Below are 17,813 nucleotides of genomic sequence, written 5' to 3'. Positions count from 1 at the left end.
GAGAAAGTCGCGTCCAGCCTTTTCTCAGGCACATGACGATCACAAATTGCCGATATGGACGCGAGGTCACGTCAATGCATGCTCAAGTACAAGTCAAATCAAACCCACTGTATTGAGCAACGTCAGCATGATGTCTACGGGGGAGCCTGGAGTAAGAGAGCGTACGACCATAAGCATGTCGCGATCGTAAGTATTTCGTCCATCGCTCAGATCAGGCAGCGATGGATAGTACGGAATCATGGCATCTTGGTGGGTCAGATACGCTGCACAAATGAGCGTCAGCTTTCGTTCGTGAAATGATAAGAGAGAACGTACCACTATTGTATACACGCCAATAGACTTCGCGAACCTTTCTTGCCGGGTGGAAGAGGCCTTGCAAGATGTAATTCATGAGCAGACCTGGTCCGAGCCCGACAGTCAAGCCTTCGACAGCGCCGAGCATATTCTCGATGACGTGCGGCGAGGTCTCAAACTGGATCAAAAGGGTGAGCAGCATCACTTCGAGAGCAGGCTTAGCTCACAATGTTGGGCCAGATCAGATTGAGCAGATGAAGCTGAGCGTCTTCGCAGCCCAAGCCGGCAGTACCGAGAGCGAGGTGCTTGACGATCGCTGCGCCAGTCTGGCGATGGACAGCATCGCGATCAGTAAGCGCATCTTCGAGGCAGGTCACCACAGAATGGATGTAGTCTTTGCCCATTTCGCCGATATACTCGAACATGAACGCCATTGCCTTCAGACAACCGTTCCTGACATTGAGCTCGGGCGTGCGATACTCGTTGAGGATGGCGGGAATGCAAGTGAAAGGACCGCAAGTCTCTGCAACAATGGCAATCGCGACAGTGCTGCAGACTCGGCTCTGTCGTTCTTGCACGCGTAGGTTAGTGAGCAGCACGCTCAAAACGTCCTGTGGACCGATAGCTTTGGCGATGTAGCCAAAGGAATTGACAGCAGCACGTCGGATGGACTTCTTGTGCGCCTTGAGCAGATCGAGTAGCTCAAAGCAGATTCTCATCCATTCTCGGGCAGAGACAAACTCTGCACCTCGATCTGCTATTCTACCAATCAGATTGATCGAAGCTTCTTGCACTTTCTCGTGTCGATTGCGCAGGATGGGCGTCATGCGAGGCAGGAGATCCTTGACGGGCGGGTTCATCTGAGTCATACCGACGACGTTGGCGATGGCTGCTTCTGCCGCAATGATACTTCCGAGCGTGTCAGGGTATTCCTCACCGAGCTGTTCGAAGAGGACGACACCGAGCTTGGACAGCAGATCGTCTTCGCCGCAGAGCTTGATCACGACTGCCAGCTTAGCTGTCAGATCTGCAGCCTGTTGACGGACCTTGAAGCTCTTGTTATTCAGTCGCCAGAGAAGAGCAGACACGATCTGGGTGAGGTAAGGCTTCACGCGAGTACCGAGAGCGTTGACGACTTCGCCGAACCCATCGAGCATGACATTGTCCTCCATGGTCTGCTCCTGGAACGCGTAGATCAGTCCATCGATGAGCAGCCGCTCGAGACGCTCGTCGATATCGGATGCGCCCAGACTCGCCACGACTTGCTGGATGGTCTCCATGACCATCTTGCGGAATGGCTCGCTCTCGTCTTTGAGGCCGTTGACGATTCTGCCGACGATCTCTGCTACGCCTGCCTTCTGGGACAGCTCAACGGTGGTCTCAACGACCTGCTTATAGTTGCGACGATCGAGCGCCATACGTCTGACCCAGAAATTCTTGAAGAATTCGGGCAGGATCTCGTCCTTGACGTAAGCAGGTTGAACGCCTTCTGTGCTGGCGCACTGCTTGACCACCTTGAGCACGATCTTCTTCATCTCTTCGTCGGGTGATTGGAACTCTCGAATCAGAATGACCATGACCTCTCGGGTGTAGTAGTTGGCATATTCGGCATCCATGAGAGGGATGATAAAGCCAATCGCCTTTAGGAAAGCAGCAAGACCCTTGCCGCGATGTTTGCGAATACCGATCCAGAGCGGCTTGAGGACGCTATCGAACGATTCGATACCGTAGGGCGCAGCAGCTTCTGCAAGAGCAGCAATAGACAGCGCCGTCATCGTTCTGACCTTTTGCTGTTCGTCTTCTAGACCGTGAGCGATAGCATCGACAAGACTCTTGAGCTGAGGCAAGACGGCACACCCCATCATGACTGCGATCTGTTGGACAATCTTGATACCTGTATGACGCGCTTGCCAGCTCTTCTTCGATCGGCAGACCGCCTTGAGGAAGGGCAAGAGTGAAGGGATACCGAGCGCGGAAGCGACGACAGAGAAAGCGCGAGCAGTCGTGTTGCGTACATATTCGTCTACGTGATCGATATCGGGACGCATAGTGGAAATCATGTGAGCGAGACCTGCCGCCTTGGACAGATTGCTGATGATCTCTCTGCCCTCGACACGAGCATAGTAGTCTTCATCGATGAGAAGCGGCTCGATGACGACGAGAATCTTGTGGACATAAGGCCTGACGAGGTCGTCCAGCTTGTACAGTACCCGATCGATGACTTTGACGAGCAGATGACGCTCTTGATCTTCCAGACTTCTTTCCATGAGGAGCGGCAAGATCTTGTCGAACAGTGGTCCGGCACCGAACTCGCGTGCTTTGTCTGTAATCTGACGAAGCGCAGACTTGCGCATGGGCGGAGTACCGTTCTTGATCTTGAGGAGCAATCGCATGATCTTTCTCTCCTTGAGTTCTTCGACGCTCAACGAGGGATCATCCTCTCCGTCCATGATCTTTGCAAAGTAGGTCGCATCTTCTTTCTTGAAGAACTGCAATGCGCCCACGCCTTCGATCTCCGTCGGCAGCTCTGGCGCGACGCCCATTGCAGCAGCAGAGATGCCATCCTCCATGATGGTAAATCCGCCCGAGCCATCGGGTGCAGAGATGAGCTTACGAGCAGGCGTACGGATAGGCGCATAGTCAGGAGGAGGCTGTACGATCTCATAGCCGTCGGCAGGCAGCATCGTGTTGAGTTCCTCGTCAGATAGGTATCGGTTTCGCTTGTCAATGTCGGTGAATGCGAACTCGACGGGCATGGAGGGCATTGGCTTGGGAGGCGGGACGATGTCACCTCCGACGGGTGTCTGATCCCATCTGGATCGCTTGGGTGTAGCAGCGACGGTCTCGGAGCCAGGTACGGGCGTCTCGTCCCATCTGGATCTTTTCTTCTTGACGGGTTGATCCTGGGGACCCGAGGCGGACCAGTTGTCGACCTGCTGGGCGAGACTTGCAGACGGTGGAGTCGTATCACCATCGCCATTCTGGGTGATCTGTCTCGGCGTCTCATCTGCCACATCCCACCTACGCTTGCGAGGCGTGGCATCAGGAGCATCGATGGCCATCTTCGTGTCCTCTCCATTCTGATCAGCCTGCTCATTCTTCTTCTCTTCGATCGCCCTCCTCACTCGCTCCTCCTCCCTCTCCAGCTTGGCCTGACGCATCGTGTCGACGTAGGAAGTACCGACTTGTTCGCCATCTTGAGCTGACTGGGCAAAAGGATCTGCTCGTACCTGTGGACCCTCTCGATCGAACCGTCGGCGCTGGTAGTCTGACTCCCGAGCTGCTATCTGCCTCGACTTGCCCGATGAGAACTCTTCCGGCTCTGCATCCTCGTCGGCGAACTCGTTGAGGAGCTCCTTGGGTGCAGTGACTGGATGATGGCCATGGAGACATCAGTCAGCTTTGTCCACTCAGGCAAGAGAGGGTGAACGTACAGCTATCGAGCAGTCTGACCGGCCTCTGATCGTCCTCTGTGTCGCTCATGCTAGGCTTTGTGGTGTCTCAAGGGAGCGAGCTAGCGGCGGCCTGCAGCTCGTTCGCTGTCGACGTCGGCCGACTGGCGCGTTTGCGGATTCTTCGAAATTCTGCCTGGCGGGTTGCTCGCTGCTACTCGGACTGACAGTCAGTGAGCGGGCAAAGGAGTCTGATATGACAAGGCATTGCTCGGCTAGCACTGGTCGTGACCGTCAAGGCAGCCTTGCCATGCTATTGTCTGATCATCCAGCTCCTCTGCCTGTTCATGATTCTAGCTCTCATCAGTGGCCCCACACCGCTCTTGCTCAGACGGATCTACAAGATGACATGAGCACAAGATTTTTACTAGAGTCAAGCGATGATCCTCCTCGAGTCTCCTCAGTGAGATAGATCAGGAAAAGCTTATACTCGCTCAGATCAAGACTGACACTCTGCCTCCGTCTTTGTCTCATGTGTTTGTTTTGCAATTGCATGCATGCACCATCTTGCATTTTCATCGACTGGACAGCATTGAGCTGTCTTGACTCGTTCGAGCGTACGTTGGCGTACAAGTCCCCTGAGAATTTGCGAAAAGACGTTTGGGCGAGTCATGCTAGGAGCGATCAACTCGCAGCCATGATGGCATTGATCTGTGACCTCGGTCTCCATCAGCCGTCTGGCACACAGTCACATCACTCGAGCAGCGACTGACGAGATCGTTATTGTTCTCCTTGAGAGCGCGAACTGCTTTTGCGCGCGAGCAGCCGACCTGTTGCATGACGAGCTCGACGTCCTTCGCCTCCACGCCCGTCTCGTCTACCTCTCCTTCTTCTTCCGCAGGAGCGTCTGCCGTCGCTGAGCGAGCACCTCCTCCCGAGGCCTGTTGGGCTCTGCCCAGATTACCCAGAGCGGCCATCTGTGCGCGTGTGGCTGCGTCGCTTGGCATGCCCTCTGACGGTTGCTGCAGTGCCTGCATCGAATTTTGCATGGCGTTCACATCTTCGGGTTTAGCCTGCGAGGGGCATAGCCCAATTGAGCTCGAGTGAGCTGCAAGGACAGCAGCGAGCGAACCTCGCCAAAGACGATGTAGCAGTCCGAGTTGGGCGATTTGAAGACTTCCGGCTGGGAGATGACGAAGATGATCTACCCGTCACGCTTGCCCTGTGAGTCTACGGGCGCAAGGGGAAAGCATGGACGGACCCCTCTGGCTTTTTTGAGCGTCACGCGAGAGATGCCAGGGATAGGTTTGAGGCCGAGCTTGAGGAGGGCCTTCTTTGCCTTTGCCTCTCCTCTGTGCATCCGTCATCGCGTTCAGCACACGTGTTTGGACAGGGAAGTCTGCGTCAGACGGACCTGGTGGGCACTTTGACGATGCCAGATTTGCCGGTGGTCGTAGGCAGCTGCTCATCGTCTGACGAGTCAGAGTCCGACGCCGCTTGTGCCTTGAGCTGTCGTTCTCGCTCCTCGTTGATCTTGAGGGCCTCGGTATCGTCTGTGAGCTCTTGTATGCTCATCTTTGACGGCTCCTTTCCTCCTCGAGCAGCGACAGTCCTCGATGATGTGGCGCCGCGCCTGCTTCGACTGATATATAAAGGGATTTCGTGTCAGCCAGGGCGAGCTTGGATCGGCTTGTCAGGTCGAGTATGGCCCAGGTGAACGGTCATGCGACGACGGCAGAGAAGCTGGGCGTCAAGACATCGGGACTGTCCAAGTCACAGCTCCGCAAACTGAAAGCAAAGACCAAGAAGTCGACGACGACGGCTTCCACGAGCACTCCCTCCTCTGATATCCCCCCACTCGAGCCAGGCACGACACTCAACGGTCACTCGGACATCATCAAGCAGGAAGATCATGCTCCCGTTGCGAGTACGAGCGAGAGGATGGCTGCACCTGCACCGGCGAGGAGACAGAGAGCTGTCGAGTTGATGGGTCATATCGAGCAAGCCGACGATGTCAAGCCTGAGCAGCTCGGAGGTGATCCTGCCCTGGCAGACGAGTTCAAGAACGTCTTTGCTCGCTTCGAAGCCGGTCCGGAGACCAAGGACGAGGTCAGTCGACGTCGCAAGGTGGTAGTCGTAGCATACTCACAGGGCCGCGCTATCCCAGGAGGGCGAATATCCCGTGGGCAAGGGAGAGATCATCTACTCTGACGACGACGATGTGTCGGACGATGGCGATGGCGAGACGCCCAAAGTGCTCAGCAAACGCAAACAACGCAAACTTGCCCGTCTCTCGGTAGCAGAACTGAAGCGACTCGTCAAACGCCCAGAAGTCGTCGAATGGGCAGACGTGACGGCCAACGACCCCAACATGCTCGTCCAGCTTAAGTCCTACCGCAACGCTATACCTGTTCCTGCTCATTGGTCCGCCAAAAGCGCCTACCTGCAAGGCAAGAAGGGAATCGAGAAAGCCCCCTTCATGTTGCCCTCGTTCATTGCGGACACCGGGATTGCCACCCAGCGCGATGCGATAAAGGAGAAAGAATCGAACCAATCGCTCAAGCAGAAGCAGCGGGAGCGTGTGCAACCAAAGATGGGCAAGATCGACATTGACTACCAGAAGCTACACGATGCTTTCTTCCGCTATCAGACAAAACCGCCCATGACAAACTTTGGCGAGGTGTACGTATTCCGCGGCTAGAGAGTTGATTGAGCTTGACGATCGAAACAGATACTACGAAGGCAAAGAATTCGAGACCAAGCTCAGGGAGAAACGACCGGGCGATCTGTCGGACGAGCTGAAAGACGCACTATCTATACCACCCCTCGCGCCGCCACCGTGGCTCATCAGCATGCAGCGTTTTGGGCCCCCGGCGAGCTATCCCAGTCTGAAGATTCCAGGCCTCAATGCGCCCATACCCGATGGAGCCCAATGGGGATTCCATCCGGGTGGCTGGGGCAAACCGCCAACGGATGAATACAACCGACCGCTGTATGGCGATGTCTATGGACCTGCCGCTCAAGCTGGTGATGCCGTCGGTCTTTCTGTTTCGTCTTGTGAGAAATGCCACTGATCAGGCATAGCAGTATGAAGCCGTTATCGACAAATCGCTGTGGGGCGAGATGGAACCCGAAGAGGAGGAATCAGATGTCGAGGAAGAGGAGGAAGCAGACGAAGCAGACGACCAACAATCCGCGCCCGCCGATGGCTTGCAAACGCCCTCGGGACTCGAAACTCCCTCTGGCTTTGCGTCTGTGGCCTCTACCATTCCGGGAGGCTTGGAAACGCCAGACTTTATCGAGTTGCGCAAACAGAGAGATACGACTGCTGCGACCGATGACGGTCAACCGAGGAATCTTTACCAGGTCGTACCCGAACAGCAGGCCTCCGTCAGGGGTTTCCTGGGCAGCGATAGGACGTACGATGTTCGCGGGTTCGTTGGCGATGCGCCTGTCCTCGGTCAGGAAGACCGTCAGTCAAAGGCGAGTGAACCAGCTTTAGCTCAAGCCTGCATTGAGCTCATGCCTCTCGGAAATTGCAGCGCAAAGCCGGCGGTGTCGATGTTGCGATCGATCCCGCCCAATTGGAAGGCATGTCAGAAGCAGAACTGCGACAACAGTATGAAGCTTCTCGGAGGGGATCAGGCGGTCAGGGTGGCCGCGAAGACTTTGGTAGCTTCGTCGCCGAAGAAGCTGCCAAGCGGCGTAAAAGAGATGGTCAGCTCGATCTCCATGTCGATGTTTCCTCGTGAGCTAATGAGCTGCGTGCACAGAGGCAAAGAGGGGAGGCAGCTCAGGACGGGATCGAGACAGGTTCAAGTTCTAGTGATGTTGTTATGCAGCTGGGCGTATGCAAGTCTCTACAAGCCCTTGTCTTGATCTCGTTTGCTCTCTTCACCCTTCTTCTCGGGCAAGGGAGCCAGCTTGGCTTTTTCTGCCGGCGTAGCCGAGCCGTTAGCTTTGGACGCATCTGTTGCTTCTCCGTCGTGTTGCTCCGCCTCCATCTTGTTGTTTACTCTGCGCGCGAGCTCGGTCAGCTGGTGTGCGCGTAGGCAGAAGAGAACCCCGTACAGATTGTGCAAAGAGATGACGGTTCTGATGACAGAAGAGAGATACATGACGAGAAGCTGGTCGTTCGTAGCAACAGTGAACGGCCTCTTGGCACCCGATTCGAGAGCGCCCGGCGGTAGTTTCTCTGCCGTTTCGAGCGCAGGCAGCAAGTTGAACATATCTTGTAGGTTGTAAAGAATCTGGTGGTTGACCGGCAGCTCTCCCAGAGCGACCTGATTGAGATAGTCCCGGATCTCGTCCAGACGAGCTCTGAGACCTTGCAGCGAGGCGAGCTGATTTGAGACGCGAGAAGAGAGTGTGCCTGTCGAGAGATCCTTGATGTCTCTCAGGAGATGCTCGACGCCGATCTCTTCTGCCTCTTCTGCTTCTATGACCGATGGGATATGCATGAATGTCTTTTGGGTTGCTGTTCCATCCTACAGAGCCTTGGTGAGCACAGCTTGGCCCTGAGATGACTCTGCGCGCACATCTTTGATCTCCTCGACGGAGAAATACGCTTCTGTGGGTATCGAGCCGCCTGCTTCGCTCTGCCTGACGTCAATGATGACCATGGTAGGTCGTGCACTCTGTCAAAGGAGCAGAGTGTGAGCTCTGGCAAGCTGAGACCAGCTGATAACTGACAAATTGCTTGACGACTTCATTGATCTCTAGATCGCTCGAGCGTAGCTTTGGCCCAGAGTGGTACCACCCCACGATCTTCTCACGAGCTACAGATCCTGCATGAGCCTGTATCGCACCGTTCAGAGCTGGCAGACTGACCGTTCACCTTCCTGAACATGTCGTTCATGTTCTCAATGTAATTATGGTCCATGAACCATGTCCTTGGGTCTTTCTCGTCCTCCTCAAACGGCACTGCGCTTAGCAGATGAGCGCTGTGATGTCCTCCATCGCCATGCGTGCCTACCTGCATACGAATTGGTGACATTGATCTTGCCTTTGGTCTCTTGGCCGAGCAAAATACCGACGACTCGTTTCTTTGATCCTTTCGCGGCTCGGCTCGCATGGTCGACTGCAGATAGCAGCACGAGCGGATGGATCACCACCGTCGTCGCAGAGAGCGCTAGCAGTTCAGATGATGTCGACGCCATCGTTCCGTTGCTCAAAGCTTAGCGTGCCAGTCAGACGCGTCACTCACTCGCTCAGCTCAGCAGATGAAGAGGAGCGCCACTGGGGGGGATGCATACGATCAGACAAAGCCAAGACGATCATTGTCAGAGTCAAAGTAGACCGTCTTGAGCACCTCCATGCCTTTCATGCCAAAGATCACACTGCCCGGTCCTTCAGCGCCCGTGGAGGCAAAGATACTCCAGCTGAAGGCTGTGTCGAAGCCGTTGAAGGTAGCGTCTGCCTCGCTCAATAGCTGATCCTCACCCGACAGAGTGAATACTTGTCCTCCGACCTGTGATCTTGTCAGCAAAGCCTCATAAAAAGGTATCAGACGAACAGTGAAGGCCAATGCAGGAGGAATGATCGCCTTGGGCATCTTGACCATGCCCGTCGCGGGATCAATGACGGCACCCTTGACCGTTTTCACGAAAGCAGCATGCGCAGAAGTAGATAGCAAGAAGAGCGATGTGCCGGAATCGCTGCGGAAGGCCTTAGCGAAACGCCAAAAGCGCATAGAGAGCTTACACGAGGACCGCAAAGTTCGTCAAGCCAAGTCCAGGGATAGTCATGTCGGCAGCCCAGACGGGCTGACCGAGTACATCCTTGCGGGGTGTCCAGACGATCCCCGGCTCGGTAGGTGTACCAAAGGAGATCTGACCGACGTCAACATCTCCCGTCGTGGGTCGCTTGAGCGACAGGCCAACGACATTGGCGGAGATGAGACTCTTTGTCTTGATCTGCTCAACGTAGGATGAGAATCGAGCGTCTGGTGTGAAGTAGGTCGAGTAGACGGGAACGGCAAGACCGAGCACACCATCAGCATCCGGACTGCCCGTATTGAACGCCTTGGATTGCGCGGGGTCAGCGACGCCGAAATAAGTCTCCGCGTTGAGCGTCGGCTCGAGTTGGGTAAAGTCCTGTGTGAGCTGGCCAGCAACGCCAGGATGGGCCGATCTGAAAGACTCCTGAAAGGGGCCGAGAGCCGTCTTGGCTTGGCCTGTTCTGTAGGGTCTTGCGGGGTTGGCTCCCACGAATGTAAACGGACTGCCGCTGTCGACGATGAGGGACCATGTCTGCGGTTGGCCACCAGGGCCGGTGCCTGTCTTGAAGTCGACGGCATAGTATGCAAAGGCATGCGAGTGAAGCGATCCATGGCGCAGGATCGCTCCTTGTTGCTGCCCCGGAATCACTTCAGCATGGTAACCTGCACCATGGTGCTTCATGTTGGCCCGATGCGAGCGATGATGGCCAGAGCGATGGTCATGGCTTCTGCTCAGGAGTGAGCTGTCGTGCAAAAGTGCGACGGCGATGGCACTTGCCGCTTGTGGAGTGACGGACCATGGTATCGTCTGACGAGATCGAGCACGACCTCTGCGCTCACGAGGGGCAGAGCGGCCAAAATGAATGACAAGCCACGCATGTTGTGTTGTGAAAGGTGTCGAGGAAGTTTGCGAGACAGCGGAGGATTGACAGAGTAGACATCGAAACGCAGGCTGGTTGGCTAGGGAACAGACGCGCGACCGTCAGGAAGAAGCACATGACGACGCAACGTGCAGGCGACGAGAAAGTTCGCAGCCGACCGATTCAGTCTAGATTCGCGATATAAGCGGCTGCGCTGATCAGTCTATAAACTATCGGCAGCGTGGAGGACGAGATTAATGAAAAGGGGCGCCTCCGCTTACTCTGATCGACGAGTGCGATTACAAGAGCGAGAACAAAGTCCGACTAATCCCAGCCCGATGGTGAGAACTAGCATAGCAGCAGCACCCAGATGACGAACCGTCATGTCGGGACAGCGCATTCATAGATCGAGCCGGACCAGGCTGGATGAAGCACTGCGAAAACCATCCAGCATGGTGGCGAGATGACCTCATCGTCCGGTCAAGACTGGCTCTTCTGTATAAGACGGAGAAATCTGCTTGCTTCTCTTCACCTCGTCATCGTCAGTAGATAACACTTCTACTACTACTTCAACAACACAACACAACACATACACCATACAAAATGGGTCTCATGTCTACCGTCAAGTCTGCCCTGAAGGACGATAGCTCGTCCACGCATCGTACCTCTACCGGCGGCCACTCGACCACCTCACCCCGCGAATCACTCACCTCGGGTAACACGGCGACCACCAGCCCGACCTCCAACACTGCCAGCACAGGCACCCAGAACGCAAGCTCTGGCTCCAACTTTGCCAGCACTGGCACAACAGCTGGCTCTGCCAATAGATCTTCCGGCACGACCGGCTCGACGGGCAGCACGACTTCACCCGCAAAGAACCTTGCCAGGGAGGCAGAGAGTGGTGCCACGTCTCATCAAGTTGGCGATGTCCCTATGGACAAGGAAGGTCGTGTCACCAAGGATGCCGGAGCTGGTCATGCTCATCGCGAGGCCGAGAAGCTCATCGATGCCAGCCAAGCCGACCACTCGCACCAGATGCTCGCCCACAAGACTCACGAAAACGTCAAGCATCACGAGGTCGAGGAAGTAACTCGTCTGCGCGAACACGATCGCCATATCCACCACGTTCAGCATACCACCCAGCGTATTGTTAGTTTTCCTCACGCTGGTCATCTTATCAATCGCTGACGTCATTTGATTTCGTTTAGCGTGACGAGCAAGTCAACGAGACGCAGCACCATGAGCGTGCCGTGCCCGTTACGCAGATCAAGGAGGGTCACGCTACCGCCGATGCCGACAAGCTCGCTTTCCGCGAACAAGTCGGTGCGCATACCGACATGATCACCCACGCACCCAAGGAGCGTCAGGTCGTCGACAAGGGCGAAGTTCTCACCGAGAATGTCCACCACCACGTCCACAACGTCATCCAGCCGATCGTCGAGCGCACCACTCACGATCACCATCGCATTCATACCACGATCCCCGTGCATCACACCACACACGAGGCACCGATCGTTCACCAATCGCAAGAGCTCGAGCCCATCAGCATGGCACAGTTCACCTCGCAGGGTCACAGCCTTGGCAAGGGCGTCACTGCCGATCAGGCCGGGTCATCCGTTCTGGATGCGACACAATGCGAGCGAACTGTCGACGGGGTTGCCGAGAAGTTGCACAAGCAGCTGCTCAGCGAAAGTGGCACATCCGGCACGATGTCTACTTCCTGAGCTAGAGTCTTCACAGAATTTGCGATCCTGCCGGCGCAAGCGAATGAATGTACGAATTGATCTTGATCTCTCATGATACTTGCACTTGCAGCTATACCAATGCATCTAATCTGTCTGCCACACTGTTTCGGGACTTGCTTGTGTGATCTGCATGATGCACCTCGTGCTCCGCTGATCCATCTACAAGCGTTGTTGTCAGGCGCCGATGATGAACTGAGTGCAGTCAATCGTCCAATTGCGTCAACAGGCCGCGAGAGAAATCCTGTCGGAGCAGTTCTCAGCCCTGTGAAAGCTGTCATACAGGAGATGATGTACCCATAGGCCAGCGCCTATGACGTAACCTTGCTCTTCGTGCAGCGCCGCCAAAGTGGCCTTGCAGACCGACAAGGGTATGACGCCAACGGTGATGTGCCTATATTTGTGCGAGACTGAATGATACGGCGGAGCTTCATTGTTATTGCTCGATTTCGGAGTGATATCCTGCAAGAGGCACGCTGCGATCAGGACGAGTCGAAGTCGTGTGGCAACGAGGCGCTGACCAGAACGATGCGTTGCAGGAGAGTCGAAGTGACGCGAGCTACAGTCAGGATGATCAGCGTAGCCGGCATGCGGTCTTGACGCGCGTACGGTTACTCGCTATCAATGGACCCACCTGTGCGACGTCATGAGCCAGACGCTCTTCGCTAGTCATATGCATAACGCACCTCGATTGTGTCAATGTCATAAAATGTGAGGTTGTATCCCGTCTGCTCGTCAAGCTCTCGCCTTGCGCACGCATCCGAGCTCTCCGCGAGGTTGAGATAAGGTCCGCTCGGAAAGTCACAGACGTATCGGTTGATGCTCGCTTCGAACTGCATGCAGACAATCACAGATCTCTCGAGCTTCTCCTCGCCTCGTGCCGGCAAGGTGAGGATGGGCACGACGTAGACTGCGTCGGGCTTGCAGGGCACCATACCCTTGGGGACCGTCCGAGAGACATAGTCTGTCTGTCGAGCATGTCCGCTCTCATCGCGCCAGTGGGCACGCCTCAACACGAGTTGGTCCGTGTCGCTGTTGTGCTCGAGTGTTTCTCTATTGAGCACCGTAGCCGAGCCGACAACAAAGCTTCGTTCTGCTGCGCCTGGAGACAGAAGTCTCGGAGCCTCTACTTCGAGAGGTGCGTGGGGATCGGACATCGTCCTGTGCATGTCTGCCTGTGCAGCTCCCCGTGTCAGCTTCGTCCTCCGGCCGTGCCTGGCCTCTGCTGGCGGCGCGTCTACCGCAGAAGGAGAAGGCGGGGGCCCGGCTCCGCGAGCCTTTCACACGAGAGACCCTCACAGTGGCTTCCATGGCTTACAGAGGCGGACGCCGAAAAGGCAGCAAGAACAAGCCAGGCCATCTCGCAGGAGGCAAGCGAGCAGGAGCAGGACGACCGGCTAAAGACAAGAGCGAAAGGGACGAGTATGAGGACGGGAGCATCGACCAAGGCGAGATCTCGGGCCTGCGTGACATCAAGCCTGCCACTAGGTCGAGATTGCCGAGCAAGGGCACTTGCGTCTGCACCTCGACAAGCATTCTCGTACTCTCGGTACGTTCCAATTGTCGTGTTTATGATATCGACCTTACTTGATTGACCTGATGCACCGCACAGCCCCAGCAAGCAGAACCAGGCGTCAAACCAGACGGTGACATCCCCACGGACAACCATCCTCTTGCCTCTACGTCCGGCGCAAACCATGCAGCTCCTCAACCTGATGGCCTACCCGTCGATGACCGTGCCGATCCTGCAGGCGGGGACGGAGAGGCTCGCAACGCTGCAGACACGACAGAGGGACATCCTATCGATCCTGCATTGACACATCTCGCGGATACAGCCGGCGCTGCTGCTGCCGCTGTTGCTGCTGTCGCTCGCGGTTCGCAAGCAGATCACGCGCTGTCACCGGGCGATGATGACACACATGGCCTCCTACAGGGCGATATTGCTGTCGACAACAGCACAGGAACGACGCGAGACCTACTCCAAGCCGGCATCTCCGGCGCATTGCTCTATCCCAACGGTCTAGGTCAGCCAGGTTCGAGTACAGATGCCACTCAGCCGCCTGCTCCCATCGAGCTGGATGATGCAGCCTACGGCAAACGCGTTCAAAACCTCGTCGCTCGTCAGCGCGACACTAACAGGCTCACCCACGGTCTCGATTGGCCAGACTGCTATGTTTCTGGCCGCTTCTACTTTGCGCCTCCGCAGCCCTACTTCTTGAAGACCTTCCCCGTGAGCGCAATCTATACCGAATTCTTCGGCGACCCCCGAGGCTACCGCGATGTCTATAGTCGGGACTGCTTCATCTGGCTGCCACATCTCCTGGTCGAGAAGGACCTGCTCAAGTGTAAATGCGGCGCCGCGCTGCGTCCACATCGTGCGTTCTCGCCTCGCCGACGAGTGCTTCCTTGAGTCTAATCAGAGACGCAGATTGGAACCCGGTGAGAACGTTCAAGCGCGTCGATGCGCCTGCACTTTTGCTCACCTATCGCTACAAGTGTCCCGTCAATCCTTGTCCACACGCTCGTATGACTCCCTCGGGCCAGCCAGGCTCGCAGCGTACAGTCTCGTCTACCCAAGTCGAATTGATCGAGCAACTGCCGGCTGCGCTACAACAAGAATTCTTCTTCCAGCGCGAGTAGGTCATGACGTGATGTCGCAGCCGGATGTACTTGTGAGGCCTGAACGAAGTCGCTTGATGTACTGCGATGTCCCATTGCAAGCTGCTTTCCGGATGGCCTTTGCGTTCGTCTTTGCAACAACAATGATTACATCATCTCCGAGACTCATCTAGTCTTGCGCTTCTTTGCTGGCTTGATAAGGCCCTCTGCTTCCAAGACTGCCTCTGTGCGCTCCAGTAGAGGACCTTTGTTGCCTTTTGTGTCCTGATCGTAATGCTCAAGAAAGGCGATCAGTTGATCTTTGGTAAGCTAACCGACACTGCTTCAGCACTGCACGATGCGCACGAAGTTCATGTGCACACCTTCTGTAGCTTGCCACCTTCGTATGCATCGATGATCGTCTGGCCTTTATTGATCTCGTCATAGGTCAGCTTGCGTTTGGCGCCGGGCTTAACGAGAGCAGGCTTCAGCGCCTCCGGGTGCTCTTCGACAATACGCTTCAGCTTCTTAAGGTGCTCGCCGAATCTCTGCCAGCACGTCATCAGCAGATTCACACGTCAAGGGCACGCGACCGACGCTGTCGATAACCTGGTAAGCGGGCAGAGTCCTGTCATCCACTTCGGGCCATTCTTCATCGAGTGCCGTTGCGGCCAGACAATTGTAATGATGATTGAGCGCAGGATTTGGGAAATTGTCCGGAAAGTAAGCCTTGATATTCATCTTCCTGATGATCTCGAACGCTGCATCGATTGCCGGCTGTTCTTCCGCTGACAAGTGTATGTCAGCTTTGCCTTCATCTGTAAGCTGGATCGTACCATCAGGGTCAGCGATGGCTTGTCGCGTCGCTGTCAGATTGATCGACCGAATGTCGTCTGCATATGGCAGCTGTATGACGTGCATGCCTGCTGGCTTGCTCTGTCTTCCGTATTCGTCAAGCTGCTCAAGCTGCGCAAAGTCGTCAACGCAAATTGATGCGAGGGAGTGCAGTCGTACCTGGGGCAAAAGAGCCGCGATCACAGGTACGCTGTTGGCGCGTGGCATAAAGCAAGCATAGCCGACAACGTCCTTTTTGCACATGCTGCGTATGAGCGCAAGAAAAGTGCGTTTGCTGCCAAGTATTTTCTGTATGTACGTTCAGTGCATGCGCTTACGATTGCGTGAGACTGACCGCATCAGTGGGAAAGATAAAGTAAGCATGGCCTCGGTGGTGCTCTGGCAGCAATTCTCTGCGGGGCTTGAATCCTAACATGCGCAAAGCTGCTTTTGCGTCAGCAATAATCGCAGCGCGAACATGCACGAGCTGACATGGCTTCATGCCGCACGTTCTGACTCGATCGATCTCGTCGTCAGTCAGGACAATCTTTCTTTGTGGCGGCGCTCGTGTTGGCAGACTCGTCGACACGTCGGCCCTTGCTTCCAGATAGTCGCCGTCGTCTCGATCATCGGTACCAGCGGCTGCAAACGAGCCTCGACCCATAGTAGTCCCGAGCGTGTAGTAGTGCTGTAGCTGTTCTGCAGGATCTGTGATTGTTCGCCCGGTATCGATATCGGTATAGTTTGTCCGAGGCTGGACTTCTGCTCCATCTTGCGACCTGCCGTCGATATTTGTGGGCGGCCTCTTATGTTCCTCGGCACAGAGGGTATATCTGAGAATGATGTCTGCCAAGTCCCGACTATCGGAGCAGGATGAACGTACCCGTTGACGCCAATAGCAAAGTCATTGAAGAGGATCAAGTCGATGGTAAACACGACGCGCTTCGGCGCTTCCCTGACGCGCATGTGCGCTTCTAGACGCTCTAGACGGGCTATGCCTGACTGGGCAAGATCCGGGATGGCTTCGTTGGGATAATACTTGCTCAGCGGATCAGCATAGAATTTGTCGACATCGAAGCCGCTTCCGGTGTCGATAAAGCAGGGCAAGAGCTCATAACCCATTTCGGCAGCATCCTGAGTTACATTGAGTTTGGTCCACCATTCACGGATCTGAAGTGACCTTCAGATGAGTTTCGCAGGCGAGCCTGAGCTGAGCGTGGCCCGGAGCGCTCGAAGGGAAGGGATCGTCATCGTCTGTTACGAGAAAGATGCGTTTGTAAGACCCCTTCGGCGATCTGCGTGTACGTAATGAGTGGTGTACTACGTGTGCTGGCAGTGGACTGACCGCTCTGCCAGGATCTGACGCGCAGCATTCAAGCAGCGAGACAAAGACGAGCTTTGTTGAGCCTCTCTCGTACTTTTGTAGGTTTTGCTGTAATAGTCGGGATCATTCTCGACGTCTGTCCATGCTTGAGCAGCTGCCGTCGATATCTGAAAGCGAGCATACCCTCAAAGAGCTTCTTTAGCGTCTTGATTGCAGGCGCGTCGAGCTGTCCGACATCCTGCAAGACGACTACGTCTGTGTAGATGGACTTGACAGGTTCCTCAATAGTGCTGCGCTTCTTTGCCTGCCGCAGCAATGTCACAGAAAGCTAGTCGCGGGCAAGTTGCGTACGTTGAAGAGGAGGATGCCAACATGATCGGCGGGTGAGCCAATAATCTTTCGCTTCATGAGATTATAGATCGCTCTGAGAGCTTGGGTGAGCGCGCATGGTTCATCCGACGAAGGTGCGTGAAGCATAGACGATGTCAGGTCGATACAGAACACGACAGAATCTCTATTCGGTTTGAACTACGTGCAATGGGTTATTAGCTTGATGGGTGCGTCTTTGGTCCCTGACATGCCTCGAGATCAGCTTCGTCCTCCTCGCCGATACTGCTGAGTAGCCGGGAAGAGTCCCATTCAGACGTGAGCGCCATATCGCATACGCCCTGAGAGCCTTCGCGACGGACCGGCCAGCCGAGGCGTGATGTCAATCTACACGTCATGCTGACCAATGAGTGAGAGATTGTCCCCGTCAGATCGAAATTGATATTCCACGACTTCGCCACACTATGATCGGAATTTAGCTCGGAAAGGAAGGAACAAATCAGTGATCTTCATGAACCGAGCAAATTCAGCCCTCTCGTGGCCCTGGCCTGAGTTCCAGGCTAACGGAGCGTGCCTTTCGCATCATCATTGCAAAGGAGGGTGAGAGCCAGGAGAGCAGACGCTCTTGCCTGCCATTGTCACTCACTCATCCATCGCTACCCAGTGAAAGCACATCAGACTGGCAGCAGACAAGCTGAGGAAGGAGACGTTAGTGACAGCGCT

At 55.4% G+C, this 17,813-nt stretch overlaps 9 protein-coding genes across 9 annotated transcripts; 3 read left to right on the top strand and 6 right to left on the bottom strand.

The window, feature by feature from the left end:
* Nucleotides 1-46: 46 nt before the first annotated feature.
* On the bottom strand, nt 47-4,134 carry L969DRAFT_85410 (uncharacterized protein). The gene is made up of 5 exons (XM_014714704.1): nt 3,729-4,134; nt 522-3,664; nt 316-472; nt 166-263; nt 47-107 (listed from the first exon to the last, which is right to left on the bottom strand). Exons 1-5 carry the CDS (start codon nt 3,775-3,777, stop codon nt 99-101), a joined length of 3,456 nt encoding a protein of 1,151 aa, XP_014570190.1. The 5' UTR covers nt 3,778-4,134; the 3' UTR covers nt 47-98.
* L969DRAFT_318473 (uncharacterized protein) lies at nt 3,860-5,338 on the bottom strand. Its single transcript, XM_014714703.1, has 4 exons — nt 5,101-5,338; nt 4,948-5,038; nt 4,460-4,759; nt 3,860-4,404 (listed from the first exon to the last, which is right to left on the bottom strand). Exons 1-4 carry the CDS (start codon nt 5,259-5,261, stop codon nt 4,186-4,188), a joined length of 771 nt encoding a protein of 256 aa, XP_014570189.1. The 5' UTR covers nt 5,262-5,338; the 3' UTR covers nt 3,860-4,185.
* Nucleotides 5,101-7,556, top strand: L969DRAFT_85406 (uncharacterized protein). Its single transcript, XM_014714702.1, has 6 exons — nt 5,101-5,795; nt 5,854-6,368; nt 6,418-6,721; nt 6,774-7,169; nt 7,229-7,403; nt 7,460-7,556. The coding sequence occupies exons 1-6, from the start codon at nt 5,391-5,393 to the stop codon at nt 7,510-7,512; spliced, it is 1,848 nt and encodes a 615-aa protein (XP_014570188.1). The 5' UTR covers nt 5,101-5,390; the 3' UTR covers nt 7,513-7,556.
* Nucleotides 7,471-8,862, bottom strand: L969DRAFT_85405 (uncharacterized protein). Its single transcript, XM_014714701.1, has 6 exons — nt 8,662-8,862; nt 8,517-8,609; nt 8,379-8,464; nt 8,225-8,323; nt 7,758-8,173; nt 7,471-7,703 (listed from the first exon to the last, which is right to left on the bottom strand). The coding sequence occupies exons 1-6, from the start codon at nt 8,843-8,845 to the stop codon at nt 7,547-7,549; spliced, it is 1,035 nt and encodes a 344-aa protein (XP_014570187.1). The 5' UTR covers nt 8,846-8,862; the 3' UTR covers nt 7,471-7,546.
* A 53-nt stretch (nt 8,863-8,915) lies between these two features.
* L969DRAFT_85402 (uncharacterized protein) lies at nt 8,916-10,492 on the bottom strand. The gene is made up of 3 exons (XM_014714700.1): nt 9,390-10,492; nt 9,202-9,343; nt 8,916-9,156 (listed from the first exon to the last, which is right to left on the bottom strand). The coding sequence occupies exons 1-3, from the start codon at nt 10,085-10,087 to the stop codon at nt 8,944-8,946; spliced, it is 1,053 nt and encodes a 350-aa protein (XP_014570186.1). The 5' UTR covers nt 10,088-10,492; the 3' UTR covers nt 8,916-8,943.
* Nucleotides 10,493-10,536: 44 nt separating this feature from the next.
* L969DRAFT_101795 (uncharacterized protein) lies at nt 10,537-12,104 on the top strand. The gene is made up of 2 exons (XM_014714699.1): nt 10,537-11,414; nt 11,474-12,104. The coding sequence occupies exons 1-2, from the start codon at nt 10,869-10,871 to the stop codon at nt 11,987-11,989; spliced, it is 1,062 nt and encodes a 353-aa protein (XP_014570185.1). The 5' UTR covers nt 10,537-10,868; the 3' UTR covers nt 11,990-12,104.
* Nucleotides 12,105-12,212: 108 nt separating this feature from the next.
* Nucleotides 12,213-13,176, bottom strand: L969DRAFT_45599 (uncharacterized protein; the record flags this gene model as incomplete). The annotated part of the gene is made up of 5 exons (XM_014714698.1): nt 12,213-12,251; nt 12,305-12,469; nt 12,529-12,566; nt 12,617-12,641; nt 12,694-13,176. 5 exons carry the CDS (start codon nt 13,174-13,176, stop codon nt 12,213-12,215), a joined length of 750 nt encoding a protein of 249 aa, XP_014570184.1.
* A 140-nt stretch (nt 13,177-13,316) lies between these two features.
* On the top strand, nt 13,317-14,647 carry L969DRAFT_92824 (uncharacterized protein; the record flags this gene model as incomplete). The annotated part of the gene is made up of 3 exons (XM_014714697.1): nt 13,317-13,556; nt 13,620-14,382; nt 14,436-14,647. The coding sequence occupies 3 exons, from the start codon at nt 13,317-13,319 to the stop codon at nt 14,645-14,647; spliced, it is 1,215 nt and encodes a 404-aa protein (XP_014570183.1).
* On the bottom strand, nt 14,316-17,488 carry L969DRAFT_101792 (uncharacterized protein; the record flags this gene model as incomplete). Its single annotated transcript, XM_014714696.1, has 13 exons — nt 14,316-14,935; nt 14,989-15,153; nt 15,203-15,393; nt 15,442-15,571; nt 15,620-15,748; nt 15,795-15,883; nt 15,932-16,272; nt 16,323-16,573; nt 16,620-16,734; nt 16,785-16,899; nt 16,947-17,067; nt 17,115-17,291; nt 17,345-17,488. The coding sequence occupies 13 exons, from the start codon at nt 17,486-17,488 to the stop codon at nt 14,792-14,794; spliced, it is 2,112 nt and encodes a 703-aa protein (XP_014570182.1). The 3' UTR covers nt 14,316-14,791.
* Nucleotides 17,489-17,813: the final 325 nt, after the last annotated feature.

The sequence above is a fragment of the Mixia osmundae genome (genome assembly GCF_000708205.1).
Source record: "Mixia osmundae IAM 14324 unplaced genomic scaffold scaffold_2, whole genome shotgun sequence".
Classification (NCBI taxonomy): domain Eukaryota; kingdom Fungi; phylum Basidiomycota; class Mixiomycetes; order Mixiales; family Mixiaceae; genus Mixia; species Mixia osmundae.
The sequence above is the reverse complement of the archived record's forward strand: the minus strand, read 5'-3'. Positions and strand labels throughout refer to the sequence as shown.